Source organism: Furipterus horrens, unplaced genomic scaffold (assembly GCF_987537825.1).
Source record: "Furipterus horrens unplaced genomic scaffold, mFurHor1.1.pri manual_scaffold_10, whole genome shotgun sequence".
NCBI lineage: Eukaryota > Metazoa > Chordata > Mammalia > Chiroptera > Furipteridae > Furipterus > Furipterus horrens.
This window is the reverse complement of record NW_028327180.1, coordinates 17142136-17164880: the sequence shown is the minus strand read 5'-3', so window position 1 is coordinate 17164880 and position 22745 is coordinate 17142136. Positions and strand designations below refer to the sequence as shown.

Genomic DNA, 22745 nt, shown 5'->3' with positions numbered 1-22745 from the left:
GTATAAATCGTTTCATCTCTATGTTCCTGTCAAAGATCGGATTAATTTAAAATGAAAGTGACAAACCTGAATAGGAAGGAACATAAAAGTCGAGGCAGATGGCTTAAACTTTAGTGCAGGAACAACTCATTAACAGATCCTAGTTTTCTTCTCATTCCTTTCTCGTCGCCTAAAAATCTGTCCTTCTCTTGAGAATTTTCAGAGAGCAGATAGTTTTACATACCCATAAAAAAAAGTATAAAATAAAATCAGAACGAACACTGCCCATTTGAAGATTTGTATTAATTTTAAGCATATGACTAATTTCTTATGCTACTTCAAAGCAATATTTAACATTCTCTTTATATTTATGACAAATAGCAACCAAAAAACAGATGAAGTTTTAAAAAGCAAGTCCACTTAGAGTACAGATGTTGAGTCAGTGCCAAGAAAACTAGAGCTTTGAAGGATACCTGGCACTCTGAAAATACAATATCCAAAGTCATGTCTATTAAAAATAAAATATATATTTTTTCCAAAAGAAACAATTTATTTGAAATTTTAAAAGTATCTCTTTGCACAGGCAAAATATTTAGACATAAACAGTGACAAAAGTGATGCTTGTAATATTTTATAACCATATGCCAAAATTTCAAGGATTAACTCATAATGTTTTAATTTCCACAATATCTGATTGAAATCAGTCTTTGTTTTCTTTCTCAGTGCTTGAGTTTTTGCTTTTAAAGAGACATGAGGAAGAAGGAGTAGAAATCAAAACTGCAAGTACTGGATTTCTGATGGTAATTATAATTTTGTGTTTTCTTCTGTATTAGTTTTTTTTTAAATTCTTTCTCTACTTTCCTTTTCTTTCTCATCACAAAACTGAAACCATACCACAGAGTTCTTCTTCTTTCTTTTTGCCCTTAACATTATCCCATGTCTTCACAGTCACCCAAACATAATTTTCATTGACCACTCCTATGAATTCTATAGTAATATTATTTAACTATTTTCTTCTTTAGGGATTTTAAATTGTTTCCAAGCTTTTGCTCTTATTGCTGGGATGAATTCTCATGCATAATTATGTTTGCATCTCAGGTCCTTTAGGATAAATTCCTGTATGTTAATTTATTAGTTCAAAGAGTAAGAACATTTGTATAGTTGTACAAAACAAACTGCTTTCCATGAAGATTATGACATTTTCACTTCCATCATTCTGTAAGAATGCCAATTCATTGCATATAAAAAAATAATGGACATTTTCTTTTTCAAAAACATGTCAATTCTAAATATTAAAAATAACATCTCACTGCTTTAATTCATATTTATTTAGTGAGATTGAACTTTTTTATACTTAGTATTTATAATTCTACCTTTGCAAATTGTCTGTTTCATCTTTGATTCATCTTGCCATTGCCGTATTTTTTTCATATTAAACCACTATAACAAAATAAAAATACACAACCCTTCCATGACATTTGAAAGTTCTAATTTTGATGTTGTCTATCCAACATTTCCCTTTGTAATCTTCCCACTACTTGTATGCTTAGAAAAACCTTTCCCATTTCAACATAACTATTGACATCTTTTCCTTTAGTTCTTTTGTTCCATTTTGACATCTATATATTTGAAACACCTGGAATGTATTTTTGGTATAGTATGAGAATGGCGATTTAATATCTGGTAGCATGAGAGCCCATTAATCATTATTTCCAAAATTTTCCTTCCTATTTTTCCAGATTAACTTTTAAAATCACTTTGTTGGGTATCCCTTCAGCCCCCTTCCAAAAACTCATTTAGATTCTTATTGAAATTGCTATTAAACTATAAATAAAAACCAGGAAGAGTGTTGAATACTCATGGTATCAAGCTTCCTTACCTTAGATCTGATTATTATAGAAATACTTCCAGTATCTCATTTGTATATAGGATTGTTTAAGTCTTTTAGAGAATTCCCCATTTTTATTGTTAAATTTCTAATTGAATATAGATTTTGTATTTTGTCAAATGCTTTTTTGACATCTTTTTTGAATTACATATGCTTTAACTTTATCTTCTAAATCCCATGAATTAACAGGTTTCTTTTAAAAAAATTAATTAATTTAATTTTAATCCTCACCTGTCATGTTTATTGGTTTGAGAGAGAGAGATAGATACACAGATGGCAATTGGTTGCCCCTTGTTTGAGCCCCAATTGGAGATCAAACCCATGACCTAGGTATGTGCCCTGACCAGGAAGTGAACTCGTGACCTTTTTTGGTGTATGGGATGATACTCTAGCCAGCTGAGCCAACTGGCCAGAGCAACACGTTTTCTAACAGAGAGCCATCCTTGAATTCTTGTCATAAGTCTTACTCATTGCAGTGTATTATTCTTTAATATGCTGATGATTGTGCTTTAGTTAACATTTTCACATATAAATATTTCTAGTCTGGGGCTTTTTGAAGACACTTTTTGGATAACTATTAAAATTTTAATGATTATTATTTCAATAAGGTATTCAACTTCCTTATTTAACTTAAAATTTCCCTAAAGAACATTCATTTGAAGATTTCCAAATCTAAGCTTCAAAATTTTTAAAAAGATTTACTTACTTTTAGAAAGAGGGAAAAGGTTGTGAGAAAGCAAGGGAGAGAAATAGTGATGTGAGAGAGAATCATCAATCGGTTGTCTTTCATATGCCTCCCAACAGGGACCGAACCCACAACCCAGGCATGTGCCCTGACTGGGAATCAAACTGGCACTCTTTTGCTTTGATGGATGACACCTAACCAACTTACCCACAGGGGTCAGGGCACTGAGTTTCAATTTTTTAAATCTCAACTGTATGTACTTTTATATGCCACTTAGGTTTTCTAATTTAATATACTTAGGATTTTCATTTTTCTTTTCGTTAGGCATCTTAAATATTTGTCTCTATAGTTCCTGTCTTCCCTTTGTACACTTATCAAATCTCCTATAGTGTTGTCTAACTCACTTTTACTTACTTGCAGAATAAATCTTGTAGAGTTTTGTGTGGTACTGTACTATTTACTCAACTTGTGAAGTGTCTGTTACCAGCCATATTAGGAACCTATCTTGGGGCAGGCGTCCTTCTATTCACTTATTTAATTAATTAGAAAAGTCATAACTTCATTATATGCTACTGGGATTTTTAGAACCTACTTTAAAAATTTTGTTAATGATTCAGAAAGCAACCCAGTAAGTAGACGTGGTCTCAGGAAACTACTTTTACCCCCAGAAGACACCGTTCCAGTATTCCATAGTATTCACTTGCAGCACCACATGAGCCAAACGCTTCAAAGTAAGTGATTTTCAAGAGAAGAAACAAAATTAAATGAAGAAACAAATTGAATGATGGAAACTATGTTTATACAATGTAAATATAAACAATTTAACCTTATTGTAATTAGAGAAAACTACACTTCAGAAACCACATGTTTCTTTTTAGGAACGATAATCTGATTGTGGCAAAACTCGATATTTGTGTAACTGCTATTCATGCATTCTTGCAATTTTCCCAAATTCTTTTTTTTTTTTTTTTTTTTTTAGCCCATTAGCATTCCTGGCATATTGTTACTATAATTTGCCATGCATTTTCCTGTGTAATTTGTGTACTTTTTTCAGAAATGCTGATTAATTATCTGTATCCTTCCCTATGAAATTCATGTGGACATTCCTATGAAAGTACTTTCTTTAAATGCATTTCCCTTATTATACCTGAGTGGAGAGGAAGGGCTTTTCCAAAAAATGTTTAATTTTGACTCTTGTGGATTACCTACACCCATAGCGACTCTACTAGTCAATAGATGTTCTTATTCTTAAAGAACATCCCACTTCATGCAGGAAGCCACTTCCACTTACACTTTTCCCTCAGAAATTTACATTTCCCTTCTAGTGACCACAAGAAGTATAGATTTCTTTACATACACTTTTGAGACATGTGGGGTAAACAGACAGGTGAGGCACTTATATTTTTCATGATAAAGGCAAACACACACACACATACACATCTCTCAAGCAGGACTACCAAACTAATATCTAGCAGACTACAAAGTTCATGATGTCAGACATGTAATCACCAAGGGGAATTTAAAAGTCAGATGGCGAGCAGAGGGCTGGAAACATCTCACCTGCTTTCCGTCCAGTGTGCAGAGCCTCTTGACCACTCCTGAGTCTAGTTTAATGGCTTCGGTGATATCTGTTAAGACTTGTTCAAAGGAATGAGCAGTCTTCTTATTTAGAAGGATCCGCACAGCTTTTCTAGGCTTCACTCCACTTCGAATCACAGTCACTAATTTGGGTTTGATGAAATCTTTACTTTCCTTCACTTCACTTTTCACAGAGGAGGGAGCCGCCAAGGTGCGGGTTGTCCCACCCTTGATGTTCACAGACCAGTTCGGATTAATATTTTTGGTGTAATCAACTTTACGAAATGGTTCATTTGACGCACACACGTAACTCTCACCTAAAAAGCAAAAATCGGTTTTATTAGCATGATTTCCCCACCATGGAAGAACAAATGCTGGAGTCCCAGTAAGTGGACTCCTAAATCTGACAGGTTCCCATCCTTCTCCTTTGGCATTCTCCGCACCCTCCCTTTGTCTTTTACAGCATCTAGATGGGTTTTAGGAAAAACATGCATCGTAGAGTGAAAAACATTGGACAAAGACACAATAGAGGCCTGGGTTTTGTTCTGATCAAAAGTGTCATCTTGGGTAATTTCCTTGCACTTTGGGTCTCAATATCATTATCAATAAGATGAAGTTGTTGAACCAGATGAATTCTAAAGTACTTCCTAATTCCAAAGTCCATTAACTAATTTGATTTTTTAAATTTCATCTGGAAATCATTATATCACAAAATAATATATTCATATTCAGAAGGCTATTTTCCTCCTTCTTCCAATTATATATTTCAGTCCTAATCAAAGAATAATTACTACGTCTTCACTTAGCTGAATAAATTATGTTCAGTTACAGAATAATTTACTCTATTAATGGAGCACCACAAAAAGGAAGGAGAGTTTTGACAGCTCAAAGAAACATACTCAGGCATTTTTTCTTAATTAAAGAATGTGAATTTAAAATAATTAATTGAAATAGATAACCTTTCCTATATCTATTTAAATGGGAAAGGATATTAAGTTGTTAAAATGAACTGTTCATTACGAATATAGTCTTCTGCTCAATTTTTATTAAGAAAAACAAAAACTATACTACTTGTGGATTGGTTTAGTGAGTCAAGGTTCATTAATTTTATGTCCCAAAATTATAATGAAAAATATTTTTTCATTGAACAAGCATAACTATATGTTTTTAAATCATATTTTTTCTTTTGGGAGACTCAGAACTCATTTCTTTTAGTCTTCACTTTTTGGCATACAAGATAAGAGAGGTACACTCTAAGATTTTTCTCTAAGACATCTTCTAACTCAAAAACAATCCATTATTTTTTCACTTTCTCTGTATAATAGTCTCATTCTTAATATTTTAATTATATGATGCAACCTTTAAATGCTGTGAACATTTAAAATAAAATAGACAAAATAGTGAAAGAGAAGTCCTGAGGAAAACCTATTAATATAAATATTATATTTAACTATTACCAGGATGTTTTTGAAATCCTGATTACTGACGATCTTAAATGCTCCCAAAGACACATGAAAAATTCAATTACAGATCAAGCATACAACAGGGCCCAAAAAGTGGAGACATGTTTTCTATTTAAAGGTATAATTGGGCCCCTGTCAAAACAAACAAACAAACAAAAAACTAGGGAACCAATCATAGGCTTTAGTGCTGCATCCACACCAGTATTTCAAAATCTAGCCCAATCGTCACCATGTAGAGATACTTTCCCCCTCTCTATAGATTAATCTAAATCATTTTTCATAGTGTAATCATCTGGGACAATGTCACAATTTCAAAATAGGTATAAATTTAATAAAATAGAACTATATAGCACATGTGTATATTAATGAGCAAAAATAGAAAATGATGATTTTAACTTTATAGAGAAAGCAACTCATACTGAAAAGCTCTTACTAATTTTATCTATGATAAAAATTCAATTGTTTGTTCTGATCCAAAATATTAAAATGAAATAAAAAAGAGAGACCTTAGTTAGAGAAGGTGATTTTTTTTTTTTTTTAAGAACAGAGAGAAATCAGCTGGAGAAGAAGCCTTTCCCAATATAAAGAGAAAAGATAATGGCAAAAAGAAACAAAACAAAGAGAAATTTAGTATGTCAGATTTCCTTGACCAACCTAGTGTCTGCACCGTTGACACATTAACCAGGAGAGCTGCCTTTTAAATTTGTCTATATTTTGCCTCTGTACACAGGTTCAGAATGTCCGAATGAAAATAGACAAAGGAAGCCTGTCTTTTAATTTGTTTGTATATTTACAGATAAATTTTACTTCCCTCTTTCTCCCCCTTCCTCCCTTCATAATGTTTCTATTTAAAACTCCTTCATTAGTTCCACACCATGTAAAGTTTTGAACCAGGTTCTGGCCAACGCCTGCTAAGCAGAGCCTCACCCCTTTTCCACATAAACAGGAGACATGAATAATAACTCATAGAGTACTCTTCTGTTAAGCCTAGACTCCCCTTCACAATATGCACTGAGTACCTATTATGTGCTGACATGGTATGAAACCCACTTCGGCATCCTTGGCACATAATATTTCAACATGGATGCTCAGAACATGGTTTTGATGCCAGACTTGAGTTTCTTTATTTGAGACACATAAAACCCTACAACACAGATGTCATGCTTTGGTGATATCAGCCACCACGATACCCAGGCTAGCTTCCCCTGTTATGTCCCCACCCAGATCAAGCAATCTGATTATAATTTTGTTACTTACATAGATTTGTCTACCGGGAGATATTTGCCTATATGCTGACAAAAGAATTTAAGATTTTGGTTCCTTGGGCAGTTCCAGCTCCTGTTGTTTGTTAATCAAACAGTAATTATTATTCTCTGTTAGATACTAGGCACCTACAAGCTTGATTAGAAGCAATCGGCCTCCCCGCAACCAGGTTCATGATACTGTATGGGTTCTTGTTTGAGATTTGTTCCTTTCCTGCCACCTTGACATCATTTCCTTCCTCCCCCATCCTGAAGAACAATTTCACTTCCTACCCAAACTCATCAGCCAGGAACTTCGGCGTCATCCTTCATTCTTCTGGTTCCCTACATACTACATCCTGCCATCAAGTTCTATCCACTCTATCCTATAAATACTTCAGAAAGTGACCCACCAGCAGGCCCCCATCACTAACCACTTCCCACCTGGATCAATGTTAAGAACCTTCTGTTTTCTGCTCATTCCTCAGAAATATAACAAGTTTTCCAAATGGAAGTACATTTTAAGTTACTGACATGGCTGAAAAAGCAGCTTCTAAAATAAAAGTCTTGATATACTGAGAAAATGCATTATGAGAGAATTTATTTAACTCTTACTAATACATGCTAATACTGTACTTGTCAAAGCAAGGAAAGAATAAGATCTCATTAAAAATTACAGTTAAGTAGGATACATATGAGGAAAATCAAGCAGTCCTTGAAGTCTGGAACTGATCTGACAGTCATAGCTAGACTCAGTGTTATTACAAGCTGGTCTGACACAGTCAGACCTGTGTTCTTCTGTGGGACATAATTTCACAGAATATCTATGTCAAACAAAGTCACTCTGAGACTATGATAAAGTGACACAAAAACAAGGTCATTCTGAAACCCACACAATACCAAATATTCTCTTCTCACACTCAATGAGTGGCTGTCACTTCTTTACCAATTAGAGCTTTTCCCTCAATCTACTTTGTCCTCCCTATAAGATTTAATGAGATACTCAATTATAGAAATGCCCTTGCTTCTCACAGCACTCAGTACAGAATGAGTTCTTGCTTCCTTAGAGTCTCCCTGAAATCATTCAACTGGAACCCCAATTCTATGACATGTCTAACACTCTCTTCCTGGGACACCACAGGGTATCATGCTATTTCCATGCAGCCTTGCTGCCGTGAATAATAAGCCCAACTAGAGGTGGGTTCCTGGTGGTCTTTGGCTGAAGAGAATTGAGATATATTCTCTCTCTTTAATAACAGTTCTTTGACCATAAGATACCAAGAGGAAATAATTTTGAAAACTATGACCATGTGAATACTACAAAGAGGATTTGCTTTCTGTACAGAAAGAGAATGGACAGAAGCAAGAGCAGGTTATCCAACTTAATAGTTTTCAAGCATGGTACAAAACAGAACGTTTTTCAATTTCCTTTAAGATTCTCTCCAGTGGCATGGTCACGGCTTTTTCCCATTGAAATTTGTTCAAAGACATTTTGTTTTACTTTATATTTAGCAGGTTGACAGACTAAGCGTCCACAACTGTGTAATACAACCTGGATACTTCTCAACAATTAATTTTCATCCTTAATCAAATCAACTGTCTCCTATTTAAGAGGCAAGAGGCTATTAAAAACTAGGAACTCGCAAGAGGCTATTAAAAACTAGGAACTCGCAAATTTCTTGTTCTCTGAAAACCTTCATCCCTACAAATATATTTCAGTCTGTGCCAATTTTTCCCACCTCGTCTCCCTTTTCAGTGATGAGGGTACCCTCCTCCTATTCAACGTTAAGTCCATTCACCAGGACTTGAGTCTTCAGGCTGAGATTTCCTCCTCCATTGAACTAGACAGCCCTCACTACAGGATTATACATAGTGCCCCCCAACCTTAAACACACACACACACACACACACACACACACACACAGTTCCTTCCCGCTCTTCATTCTTCATCCCACTAGCCTGATGTGCTTTTGGCTTCCATTCACTCCCAAGTTAAAAAACACTCCACAAAAGACCCCGAATATCCAAAACATTCTTGAGAAAAAGGAACAAAGTTGGAGGTTTACGCACTACCTGATATCATACTATACTACAAGGCTATAATAATCAACACAGGATGGTACTGGCATAAAAACAAATGCATAGAACAATGGGACAGAATAGAGAACTCAGAAACAAACCCATGCCTATATGGCCAATTAATCTATGACAATGGGGTAAACATAGTATCTTCAATCTACAGTGTTGGAGAACTGGACAGAGACAAGCAAAATAATGAAACTTGGCCACTTCCTTACACAAAACACAAGAATAAACTCAAAATGGGTTAAAGACTTAAATGTAAGACCCAAAACCATAAAACCCCTAGAAGAAAAGATAGACAATAAAGTATTTGACATTGCTCTTAGTAATATTTTTTGGATATGTCTCCTTGGGCAAGAGTAACAAAAGAAAAATTAAATAAATGGGACTAAATCAAACTAAAAAGTTTTTGCACAGCAAAGGAGACCATCAACAAAATGAAAAAGCAACCTACTGAATGGGAGAAGACGCCTGCTTATGATATAGCCCATAAGGGCTTAATACCAAAATAGATAAAAACTCATACAACTTAACAGCAAAATACCTAAAGAAGCCCATTAAAAATGGGCAGAGGACTTCAGTACACATTTCTCCAAAGAGGGCACACAGATGGCCAACAGACATATGAAAAGATGCTCAACATACCTAATCATCAGAGAAATGCAAATTAAATCCACAATGAGATATCACTGTCAGAATGGCTGTCTTCAATAAATCAACAAACAAGTGTTGGCAAGGATGTGGAGAAAAGGGAACAACTGTGCACTGTTGGTGGGACTGCTAATTGGTGCAGCCACTACAGAAAATAGTACAGAGGTTCCTTAAAAATTAAAAATAAAACTACTACTATATAACCCAGCAATCCCATTTCTGGGTATTTATCTGAAAAAATAAAAAACACCAATCCAAACAGGTATGTGAATCACTATTTTCACTGTAGCATTGTTTACAATAGCCAAGATATGAAAGAAACCTAAGTGTCCATCGATAGACAATTGCACAATGAAGATGTGGTACATATACAAAATGGAATATTACTTGGCCATAAAAAGAAATGAAGCCTTGCCATTTGTGATAACAAATGAGGATATTATGCTAAGTGAAACCAGTCAAAGACAAATGCCACACGATTTCACTTATATGTGGAATCTAAAAGAACAAAACTGAACACACAAAATAGAAACAAATTCATAGATACAGAGAACGAACTGAGGGTTACCAGATGAGAGGAAGGTTGAGGGGCTGGGTGAAAAAGGTAAAGGAATTAAGATATACAAACTAGAACACACAAATATAGTCAACAATATTGTAATAATTATGCACCATGCCAGGTGGGTACTAGACTTATGGCGGGGCGGGGGTCACTTTGAAAGTTATACAAATCTTTAATCACTGTGCTGTACACCTGAAACTAATAACATTGAATACGAACTTAATTTAAAAATAATTTTTAAAAATCGAAAGCACTCCTCATCTGTCTTTTCTACTTCCTTGCCCAGCATTTGCTCTTAGGCCACTGTGGCATCACTTCTCCCTGCACTCCACCGGCTGAAACACTGCTTGCCCTGATTCATCCCCAAGTACTTCTTTTCTAACTGCAAAACTCGAAGGCCATCTTTTTAATTTCACTTGATGTTTTCGGAGGGCATTGGACACCAGTCATGATTCTCTTCTTGCAGATCTTTTCTCCCTAGCTTCCAGGGCCTGATTTCCTTGGTATTTTTACCTCTTACTTTGATTGCTCCCTCTCAGCCTGCTTTGCCAGATCCTCATCTCTCACCCATGCACGCGTGCCTCACCCCTTGAGATTCTCCATGGGCAGCTGCATCCACCCCTGGGCTTCAACCACCACCTACACCCTGACAACTCACACAGCCTGGTCCTTTCTCTTGAGTGCAAGTCACTTACAGAACATTTCTACTAAATAATCTATGGATATCTCACATGCTACATGTCTAAAACTAATTCCATGTCCTGTTATTGCCATCCTGACCTCAAACTCTCTTCTTCCTGATTTGCACAGCTTATTGCATAAAATCATCACCTATATAGTCACAGAAGCAAAAACCAAGACCCCTGCTTCTCTTCCCTCTTTTTACACATCCAGCAGAATTAGCAAAACAGTTCACTTCGGTCTAAGCACCGCTGGCATCCACCCCCACCAGCCCTGCCTTCTCTCATCTTCCCTGGATTAAACTCCCGGCATCAGGCCTCACCCCCTCACCCTCCACATAGCTGCCACAGCAAGTCTTGTAAAATGCAGACCTGATGTCTCTTGCCTGCTTCTCTGCCTTTATAATGCAGGACAAACTCCTCGGCACATCACTCACCTCCAGTCTCATCCCCCACCACTTTCCCACAGCTTTCTAGGTTAGCATCATACCAGCACATTTGCAATTTCCTTCAAAACTCATCATGTGCTCTTATTCTCATTCCTTCCAAGAAACCTGAAATAACTCTCCTCCTCCCTCTGCCTTGCCTCTTTTTTACTGACCTGCAGCATTACCCGCCACCAACAAGGAAGCAAAGCAATAGAACCTTCATGTACTGCTGGAAGGACTTTAAAAATTGGTTCAATCACTTAGAAAAAAACGGACTGACAATATTATTACTATCAATAAGTTGACAACATATATAATATATGACCCAGAAGTCCACCCCAGGAAAACACCCTGGAGAAATTAATGTATAGGGGCACCAGAATATATATATTATCTCTCTATGTATATACATACACACACATGTATGTTCATAGAAGTCTTGCTCAACAGCCACATATGAGAATCAATCCACATATCCATCACAGATTATGGTGTGGTCATATAATTAGTACTATACAGTAATGAAAATGAAAATGAACAAGCAAGCTGTGTGCCGCAACAGTGAGTAAAAGATGACAAAAGACTATATGCAAAGCCCTGGCTGCTGTGGCTCAGTGGATTGAGCGTCGGCTTGCGAGCCAAGTGTCGCTGGTTCGATTCTCAGTCAGGGCACATGACTAGGTTGCACGTCAGGTCCCCAGTTGGGGGCGCAAGTGAGAGGCAACCACACAGTGATGTTTCTCTCCCTTTCTTTCTCCTTTCCCCTCTCTCTAAAAATAAATAAGCAAACAAATTATTTAAAATAAGAAAAAAGAATATATGCAGTAGGATTCAATTTCTATAGAGTTCAAAATAGACCAAACTTAACTATAGTGATTAAGATGTCTTCATTGGTCACAAAAATATAAAGAAAAGCAGGAGTCAGGCTACTACTACCCCGGGGCAGTTACAACTGGGAAGAGACACAGGGAGAGTGTCGCAGATATGAGCAACGTTTTGGTTGTTGACATGGCTGATGCTCATAATAACTCAATAACTCACGTATGTTTTATGAACTTTCTGTAGGTATATGTGTCACAATTTTAAAACAAAAACTTTAAAATCACATCACTGTTGGGTACTCTTGTCCTGTGAGCTTTCAATGTGTTCATTTCTCATAGTCATGTATTCTTTATGTCTCTTCCAATGGTTTTATATATATATATATATATATATATGTTTTAATACCTAAACCACAATAACCCCTAAACAATTAAACTGTCGAGTTACTGTGAGAAATCAAAAATAGCCAGGCATCAAGTGGTATAACTCTGCTGGCAGTTAACGAGGAAAAAGTGGACTTAATATATGTAAAAGACATGTGCACAGCAAGTGAAGACCATGATTTTACTCTGCAGGAATAAAGGCTGATTAGCAGTGCAAAACTGACTCACCACATAGCCATCTGAAATACAGCACATAGAACTCAGTATCTGGCACCATGATCACATTAGAAATGACAGTTTAATCTGAGCAAATAGTATCTGTAGCTTTATGTTGCTATTTTGCATTTCACTGGTTATACAGTTTGAGTTGTATGGGTTTGTAAGACCTATATGCATAAGTACACCTACCTTTATATTTATAAATATTTAAGTAACAATGTCATTAAAGTAATCAAAACAACACTGGGCTTCTATAACTTGGCTATTACATTTTTACATTGTTTTCATTTTTAATTATCCCAAACATTGCTAAAAATTGAAACACTGCAACCTTAAAGATATTGAGAGAGAGAGAGAGAGAGAGAGAGAGAGAGAGAGAGAGAGAGAGAGAGAGAGAACTTCAGACCAAAATGTGTCTAATAATATTTGCAATAAACTGGGGTATAATGAATATAGGGTCAGTCCTTCAATCAGCTCATCATCTGCGCATCAACTGGCTTCCCTTGACAGAGTTTCCTCAACTTCTGGAGACCTCCCCCTTCATCCCTTAAATCTCTAAGATCAGTTCCTTTTAAGAAAGGAACTGATAACGAGGATGGCCTGAAAAGCTTCAGTGCAAGTGATGAAGGACTCAGAAACCAGATGTTTGTCCAGAAAAGAGGGATGTTTAGGGCCTGGGAGGGAAGGGGAAATGGTACAGGAAAGCATGACACTGGTTCAAAGGGCTGCCATGTAGAAGCAGGATGAACCTCATGTAGCTTCAAATGGTGGCTGCAGAATTACTGGCGGAGAAGGGAAGAGTTACATGGACACAAGATGTGTTTTAAGATGCCGGGGACGACTACTATTTATCAAAGAGCCACTGCAGGCTAGAACTCTCTGCTCAGTGTTTTATGTACCTTATAAGGTTCATATGGAATCTTCTGGCTACTGGCCTTGATCACTAAACTAGGAAGAGATGAGTTTGCATTGGACTCCTCTCAAGTTCTTTCTCACACAGAGGCTTGACCAACATGAGTATAGCCAGTAGTAAGTTTCCATAAGTCCTTTTTGCTTTTCTTGATTGTTTTAGCAGATGAAGCAAGATACTGTGAAGTAAAAAGGTCAAGACGATGAGTGAAGGTATTTGGAAAAGGAGTATCAATCACTGCCTTTAAGAAATAAAGAAGATGAATATCAGCACCAGGCTCAGAGTAAGTGCTCAATAAAAGCTCACTTTTGTTTTTTAAAGAAAGAATTACATTGTTATTTTAAAATTGACAAAATAATCTGAAGTTTGTAAAACATACATAGCATTTAAAAATATCTAATGTGATATATATTTTGGTTACAAGTGTTTAGAATGAAATCAACATAGTAGGTCATAATTACAGATTATTTTAGTCACTTTGTTTAAGATGTTAGTAAATGTTATAGTATAATCAAAAGTCCTTAACTTGATCTCTCAAACCACTATTTTCTTATACTTTCAGTCTACACAACAGTAGCTTCTGACAAATTACACAATATGATTAGTCTACTGCTTTAGGCTGCAGAAGACATGACCACCAGAATAAAATACTCTGGATTAGAATAAAAATTATAGTGTGTTTTAAGAAATGAAAATTCTAGCCTTAAAATACTTCCAACTCATAGAATTTTAAAAAGTACCTGACTGCATTAAAACTATATATAAAGTTAATTTGCTAAAGACATTGCTTAAGAATAAATGCAAAATATAAACAAAATTAAGTGTTAGCTGTATCAGAGAACCAACTCAAAGTAGACACTGAAAACATTAGGGGGCATAGAGTAATTCTGGGATTTAAACACACACATAATAGTAATCAAGGTACAAGAATGTGGTTATGACAGATGTCTAAAGAAAAAATTAATCAGGCATCTCAGACACTAGTGAAAGTGATAAATTATTATATTTAATCTTTTTTTCTTGAGTAAAAACACATTTAAAAACTGAAATATGAAGGGGCAATGAATATTTAGCTTTTGCATAAACTTATTCTACTGCTGCCAATCTAGTCAACTGTCCAACTGGCTGTCTTAAGTAAGACAAACTTTTAAAATACCTATATCCACCTATTCCCACCTTTTAAAATATCTTATATATGGCACAAAAGTAAATTATCAAACACCACATGCCAGAAGTATTTGTAGCATGGGATAAAGAGATAAATGAGATGACTGGGTCCCAGCCATCACTGGGTTTGTAATTTTTCCTCTCCTGAGAACATTCTTTGAAGAAGATCCTTTTAGAAGCTATTGGGGGTTCTAAGAACTCCAGCTAAACCTGGGTAACCACATCTGATTTAAAAAAAAAAAAAAAAAAAAAAAAACCTGGCCAACTTTTAAAAAGGAACATGGAGCCAGGCAGAGCCAGAAGTATTTCCCAGGATCACTGAACTTTAAAGCCAAAAGGGGCTTTAGCAATTACCTAACCTGTCTGTCATTTACCAGATGAAAAAACCAAGGTCAAGTAAGGCAACTCTGCAGAATCTGAATGCAGAGACATTACTTTGCAGGTGACATGTTTTATTTCAGGAAACACACAGGGAACACCCTGAAATTTCTTTATGCCTACAGAGACAGATGAACTACTGCAGTCTTCATTTTCCAAATGGGGTGCCAATGCAGCCATATTTCACAAGCTATTACAAGGGTTAAATGCGATGAAACACATAAAGTCCCTCACACAATGACTGCATATAAAACATGTGATAAATGGTGGCAATGCTGAGGAGAGAAGAATCCCTAATCCTTAGGGCAGTTGTTTATTTCATCAGAAGACATAAAAACAGAAGCTGTGGGAGCATGAACAGGTGGGGTGAGAAGCAAGAGACCTAGTTAGGAGCTACAGACCTACGGGAACTCCCCTGGACCTCCCAGCAAGAAGAAAGCAGTTTGACCACCACTGCCCAAGGGAATCAGGTTTCTTTTATTTCACATCACAGCACCATAAAACTTCATTTCCAGAGTTTAAAACCTCAAAATATTTACCTTTTCTTATAATTATCAGAGCATCATTATGGCATAGTCTAATCTTATAAATGCTCTCTCAAATATTCCCTTTCTTTCCCCAATCCTTCAGAATTATTCTTTAAATTAAAATTTCTCTTCTCATTACCTCTGGAAAGAGTTTATTTGCTGCCATATTATTTCATTTCTGAATCCCCCTATTTTAAGTACACGAGATGAGAGAGTCAAATTCATAGAAGCAGGTATTAGGGGAGAGGCCTTCTCCCCGCAATGATGACTAAGCATGTTTCAAAATACATTTTTTCACATAAAGAACCATCTTACTCAAACTTAATTCATACAAATTTCCCTTGATATCCAGGGGAGATAAAATCATTTTCTATAGTATTTACTTAGAGGTAAGATATATTACTTATTTATAAGTAATAATTGTTTATTTAGAAGTAAAATGATTTTCTGGACTATTCAATGCATTTATTGCATGTCCAAGATCCCTGACCTCAAGATGCTCTCAGTCTAGCGCAAAAGACAGGCCCAATACACCACTAATTATAAAGATAAGTGTTGTAACAGAGGTAAAGAAAAATGGTGGAAATAGAGGGAAGAGTTATAAGCTTGACCTCAGGTCTTGTTTCCAACATCTATTCCTCTGGGAAGCTTGTTTCATCATCCTGGCCACTGAAACGTGTGTGTGTGTGTGTGTGTGTGTGTGTGTGTGTACCTGTTCACTCTCTCCCTCTAAATGTGAGCATCTTGAGGTCAGAACCTATACCCCATGGCACCCGAAACAACAAATATGCTCTCGATTAACTATTTGAGACCAATATCCCTGAGGCCTGGGAAGAGACTTCACGGAGAGACGATGTGTGAAGCAGGTCTTGAAAAATTTAGAGGTCTGCTTTGCAGACCTCAGGTTCAATGTTAAACTGCCATGTCCAGTTATCACATATGCATTTAACGTGTACAGCTTTTGACTTATACGTGCAAATATTTTACAACTCACAGTGAGGAAAGAAACCTAATTCTGTAAGAAGTTCGGAGAGCACAGTTTCTATTATTACTATAAAAATCTACCTTTCAATGAGGAAAGAACCTATAATATGGGTTCTTATAAAGGTTCATGTTTATGTAAAACTTTCTCAGTAACTGTATTTTAGTTTAACATCTTCAAAGAGACTGACCAAACCAAACACATTCAATAAACTAGGTTTAGTAAGAGAACCTTAGAAACTGGAAGTGCTTAATTTCTTTAGAACCTTATTTTTCTTAAATTCAAATTAATTCATGTGAATTTTAAAGTTAACTTGAAGAATGGAAGTACCACTTACCAAAATCATAAAAGGTGTCACACACCAAATAATTCAATTAGCGTATTTACCGCTGGCTGAGGGGTAACGGGCAGAGATAACACAAAACGACATTTACTTTGGAATCAGAGAGGCAGAGACGAGTAGCTAGTAACGAATTATTTTGGCTGCTGGCAGACACTTCATCTGAGCCAGACATCCCCACTCCCTGCTGGGAGGAGAGACCTCTGCAGCCTTGTCAATTTTGGGGAAGACAGGTTCTGGGGAGGGAAAGGCAGCCCAGGCCATCATACACTCAGTAAAGAGCCACCCAGGTAGAGGAAGGGCACGTAGGGACTTAACTTAGAGAGGGGATCTGCCACCCTTTCGACCTTTCATTCAACAGAAAACGGCACTGAGGCTCAGAGAACTGAGGTGAGTTTTTCTGACATCCACAGTGAGTAGAACCCAGGGATCCTGACTTGGCCAAACATCATTTCTACTACCTTTGGCCATCTCTCTGTAGGACACCAGCAATTTATAAATACAGCCAAAATATTCAGTAAGGGGGGACACTCATGGGACAAAATTAAGACTAGGTGTTCTGACTCTTAGCCCCAAACAGGAGAATTTAAGAATGAGTCATCTGGACCTCCTCGGTTACGGATCAGACGTGATACAAACTTGGCTGGCTCGCAGCTTCACACAGCTCAACCTGATTTTCCCAATATTGACGGTTATGATGAACAGTCCTCCATGGAGAGAAGGTCCCCATCCTGTCTTACAGCATAAACAGGATTACCAGGGTATCCAGTACCAACTCAGTGAAATTAATCCAGGATGGTGAGGTAAACCAATAGGCTGAAGATGAAGATGCCTGCTGGTCTAGTGTAGCACAGGAGGAGGGCCAGCCAGCACCTGAACACTATTTTTAGTTGCCAGGGACTCTCAAGGTCAAGGGTAGAAAACAACAATCTGGGCCATGCAAATGTCTCCTGACATCTGAGTTCAATGGGATTGGGGTTCTGAATGAGTGTTCACACCTGCAGTCTTGAGTCATCACTTTCTCTATTCTTCACTAAAAACATTTTAGGAAAAGCATTTTTTTTTCTATACTACAAACCTCATGGGGTAGAAGAGGCAGAGAGAAGACAGTCAAACATAATGGTATTAAAAAAAAAGACTATCAGAGAATCTTGATTTTAAAAGATGAACTATGATGGAATAAAGTAGTCAATTTTGACAACATAGGTAATACTACAGACCCACTTTTACTGAAGAAAACAAAAACTAAGTTTTTCTGCGTGACAAATATAAGCACTGGTGCACACAATTTTAATTAAAGGTTGAAACTATTTAAATTCTTGAATGACTGATATTAAGCATTGATGGTTCTTTCTTCAAAGCTCTCTTGCAACAGGGTATTCCACTCATTACCGGAAAATTCAAGACTTAGACAAAGACCCACTGTCAGAGAGAATGCCACTATGACGAAAGTACACAAGTTTCTTCTTCTGCAGTAACTGAATACTGCTTGAAACAAGCAGGCAACTGGCTAGATTAGGAAAACATTTCTGTTGTGCAAATACGTGTTATATCATCCTTTATCATACGGTGGTATCATTGGGACTCTACAGGTCCCATCCTCCAAAAATCAGTGAATGAATGATTGATTGGAAAAAATGTGTCAACCTTCCATGTACAGTTGAAACTACAATTTGAGAATTAGACTCAGGGGACCATGTATTGCCTGGGTAATGACAAACTCAGTGTACAATATGTGTCCTCACTAACTAATGTGCATACTGTTCACTTGGCTATCTCCCTTATGATGATACTGATCTTTGGAGTACATTAATTTCATGTAGCATATGCACTGTTAAACTTACTTCAGAGAAAGATTTTAAACTCCTCAGACCACACCAGGCACTGTATCCCAAGGGAATGTGAGGAATGGGCGCTTTGTCCATAGGCATTGCCTTGATCTCTCCACAGGGCTGCTAATCTAGTGTTGGGTCAGTCAGAAAATGTGTTACTCAGTTTCAAACTATCTAGACAAATGTTGCTTCTAAGTTTTTAACATAGATAGAAAAGGATAAAGCCCTTTTAACACTGTCTTTATTTTACTTACACTCCTCTGGTTGTCCTCACCGCCTCGGAGAGCCTTTAAAACCAGAACAGACCGAGAAGGATGTGTGCCATTTGCTCACACACACGCACAGGCTGAAGAGCCAACTTAGTTTTGGCTGGATGCTCCTCTAGCCAGAGCAGGGAAAACTTCCAGGACTCCTCACTGGGGCCACATCAATGTATTAGAGGTGAACTGTAGATGTTAAGTGTCTACATCGCAGGTACTACGGAGCAAGGCCCCGTGTGTAAAATGGGCACAATGCCTTGAGAACGTAATGTAAGAACCTGATGGAATGATTTAAGGAAAACAACTGGCTCCAAGTGCAGTTTCCTTTCCCCGCCAAGCCAATATTGCCATGGACTGTATCATTTGCATTAAGAAGGGTGCATGAGAGCACAGGCTGTAAGCACGCAGTCAGCAAATATTTGGGGTGTATCTGATCTTTACAGGTGCTGTTTAGATCTGGAAATAGGTTCTTATACAGATATGCCTTTTTTTTTTTTTTTTACTGACATTTCACTTTATTGTGCTTCACAGGTGCTTGTTCCTTACAAAATAAAGGCAAGACCCTCCACCAGCAAAAAGATTACAACTTGCTTTATTGTCATACTGGCTTTATTGAGATGGTCTAGCGCTGAACCTGCAATGTCTCGTAGGTATGCCTGTACTTAGTAATGCTTTTTTCCCCCTAAAAGGAAAGAAGAGTAAGTATTAGAGGAATTCAAGGATGATACAACATACAACCAATCAGTCCTTTTAAGTGAAGCATGGCTGACACTGGAGTGAAGAAGTTGACAACCAACTGCCGATCCCAGTGGCCTCTAATCATCATCCTAATTAGCTAATTTCAGTGGAAGAGAAGCCAAGAGAGATTGACCTTGATTCACCTCATTACCAACCAAATGTGGAAAACCCTGTAGCATAGCACCCTTCAATCTTGGCTGCACATTCAAATGACACGAGGAGCTTTTACAACTCCGGATGCCCAGACCACACCCCAAACCAATTACATCCTAACATGAGATTTGGAGGGGGGAGGGTGACAGGCACTTATATTTTTAAAAGTCCCCAGTGACCCAAAATGCAGCAAAGGTTGAGACTGAATGCCTAGGATCACCCCTCCTGACCTCATACAACTTCTGCTGCCAGACCAGGAGCCAACCCAGAGCCAACCCCGAGCCTTTCACAACCACAGCTTCTGAATACAGTAGGTACAACAGGCCCCCACAGGCTGGCTCTGCGCAGGTGCCTACACTGAGGTCCACACCAGAGCTTACTAACTAAAGGGTTACCCAGATCCTCAACGGAGAGAGCCGCTTTTTCAAATAGTTTGCACTTCTAAAACAAAACAAAAACAAGTTGGCCAATTTTGAGAGATGTCACCAAAGCCCAAAGCTCACTTAGATGTTTTTCTTTTCTTCTTCTTCTTTTTTTTAAAAGACAAATCTCTTGGGAAGGTCAGGGTATTGGTAGGAGCGCGGTCCACACAGAGAGCCCAGGGGGAAAGAAGGCATAACCAACTATACAATTCCCGTGGCCGCCTAGAAGACACCCCGCTGGCTCCCCCCAGCGCGGGGTAGACGGGTATGCGGCTACTGCACCTGCTGGGCCGCACCTGCCGCGCCGGGCCCTCCCCTCCTACCTTCCAGCAGCTCGTCCAAGCAGGTGACCTTCCTGCTGCCGTCGATGGTGTAGATGGTGCGGACCCCCTGGGGCAGGTTCACGTTGTCCGACAGGGAGCGGGTGAGCTCCATGAGCAGCGCATCGAAGGACCGGAAGCGGTCGCTGGAGATGGCAAACACCAGGCCCTTGAAGTAGCGGTCCCCATTCCGGTAAAAGCGCGCCTTCTTGGCCTTCTTCTCCGAGCTCAGGGCCTGCAGGGTCCGCGTGCGGTAGAAGCTGCAGTGGGCACTGTGTGCCGGGCTGGGGATGAGCCCGTTCCCCTTGGGGCCCGAGCTGCTGCTGCCTCCGGAGGAGCTGGGCGCCCCTCTCCGCGCCCCCGGCCGCGGCCTTTTGTCCCGTTCCTCAAAGTGCTCCAGCTCAATGCTCCTGGTGCTGGCCATCGAGGCTGCTCTGCGGGCTCCCCGCAAAAAAAACCGTCCCAGCCAAAACCTGCAGGTAGCCTGGTGTCACTGCCAGCAGCAGCTCAGGCACGCCTGGCCGCGAGGGGCCTTAAAGCGCCGGGACACCTGGCTCTGGCATCGCGCCCTCCCCTCGCAGGTGGAGCCGCTGAGCCGCAGGCCCGCCAGCGCTCCCCTATAAGTGGCCGCAGCGTCGAGCTGCCCGGCTCATTGTCCAGCGCCGCCGGCTCGGCCCGTCCCGCCCGCCGGGGAGCCCCACGCCCCCCGCCCCCAAGCGCCTCCTCCACCCGGCCACGCCTCACAACTCCCGCCGGCCAGCCGGCAGAGAGCCGCCGAACTGGACCGCCCAAGGTTAGCCCCGGGTCCGCGGGCGCACACAAAGCTCGGGCGCCCGGTGCGGCTCGCATCCGCCGGCTGCTACCCGGAGCGCTGCGGGGAAGGAAGGAAGGGAGAGGGAGAGGGAGGGGAGGGGAGGGAGGGGAGGGAGGGGAGGGGAGGGAGGGGAGGGAGGGGAGAGAGGGAAGGGGGGGTGGGAGCGTGGGAGCGGTGCCGCGAACCCGCGGGGGCGGTGCGCTCTGCCCGGCCTGGCCCGCCCACGCACCCGGCCCCCGGCCCGGCTGCAGACCGCTGCTGCCCTGGTCCCCACGCCCTGCCCGTGGGGCGGTGCGCGCTGGCTGGGCGGGGGGGTGGGGGAGGCGTGCGGGGCCCCTTCCTCCCACAGAGCCAGGCCCTAGCGGGAAATAAAGCAGCGCGCTGTTCCCGCGGCCGGCCCACCCACGAGCATCCGCACCGCTTCCCGCATCCCCCAGCCGCCGGCCCGGCCCGCTGTCACGGATGGCAGGGCTTTCTGCCCCCTTGCGATGCCAAAACCCAGTAAGGAGGGAGCTGGGAGAGGTGGAGGGGGCTGGACCGGTCGGCGTGGAGGAGCCGCAGCCGGAGAGGAGCGGCTCCCCCTGGGTCCTAGGCAGCCCCGCTCGCCTGACAGCTACTAACCCGCGCCGCGCTCGCGCGCCAATGGGCACAGCGCCTGCACGCGCTCCTCTGCCTGGGAAGCGTAGACGCGCAGGAAGGGAAAAAAAAAAAAAAAAAAAAAACACAAAGGAAGGAGATTCAAGGGCAGGGATCACATCCCTTAGCCAGCCACCAAGTGCGGAACCTAGGCCAAACTAGGAAAGAAATTTGAAACATGGCTCTGAACTTGGGCACCAATTTTAATTTTTTAAAGCAGATTTGGAGCTTTATTTATAAATTCCTTGATAAAGCAGCCGCCACAATTTCCACTGCACATTCACTAACATGGCACCTTCAGTAACTTTGAAGGAATGATCAGAAGTTGTTGGTTTTTGAGGGATTTATTAAGAGCATGCCATGTACCAGACATTCTTTTTTGTCACTGGGGCTACATCAGTTAAAGAAAGGAAGAAATAAAGGGAGGAAGGAAGAAATAAAAGAAGCAACAAAACAAAGCCAAAATACACCCAATCTCTGCACACACCCCTCCCCCACCTCTTCCATTCAAGTAGTACTTAATGTTGCCAATTTCAGCTACTTTCCACATAATACGTCGAACATTTGTAAGCTCTCATCATACTGGAAAGCTTAATTTAGTAGTG

General features: G+C 39.8%; 1 protein-coding gene across 2 annotated transcripts in view; it reads right to left on the bottom strand.

Moving 5' to 3' along the window:
- Positions 1-21804, bottom strand: part of DCLK2 (doublecortin like kinase 2) — a 121885-nt gene extending 100081 nt beyond the window's left edge. Inside the window, exons 1-3 of one of the 2 annotated variants that reach the window (XM_090287876.1) lie at positions 21734-21804; positions 20694-21163; positions 4113-4447 (exon numbers count right to left, since the gene is read on the bottom strand). In XM_090287876.1, coding sequence (XP_090144002.1) covers positions 4113-4447; positions 20694-21114 — 756 coding nt within the window. In that variant the 5' untranslated portion in view covers positions 21115-21163; positions 21734-21804. Of the gene's footprint in view, positions 1-4112; positions 4448-20693; positions 21392-21733 lie in introns of those variants that run through there. The other variant, XM_090287877.1, reaches the window with a different exon arrangement.
- Between the last annotated feature and the right edge of the window lie 941 nt (positions 21805-22745).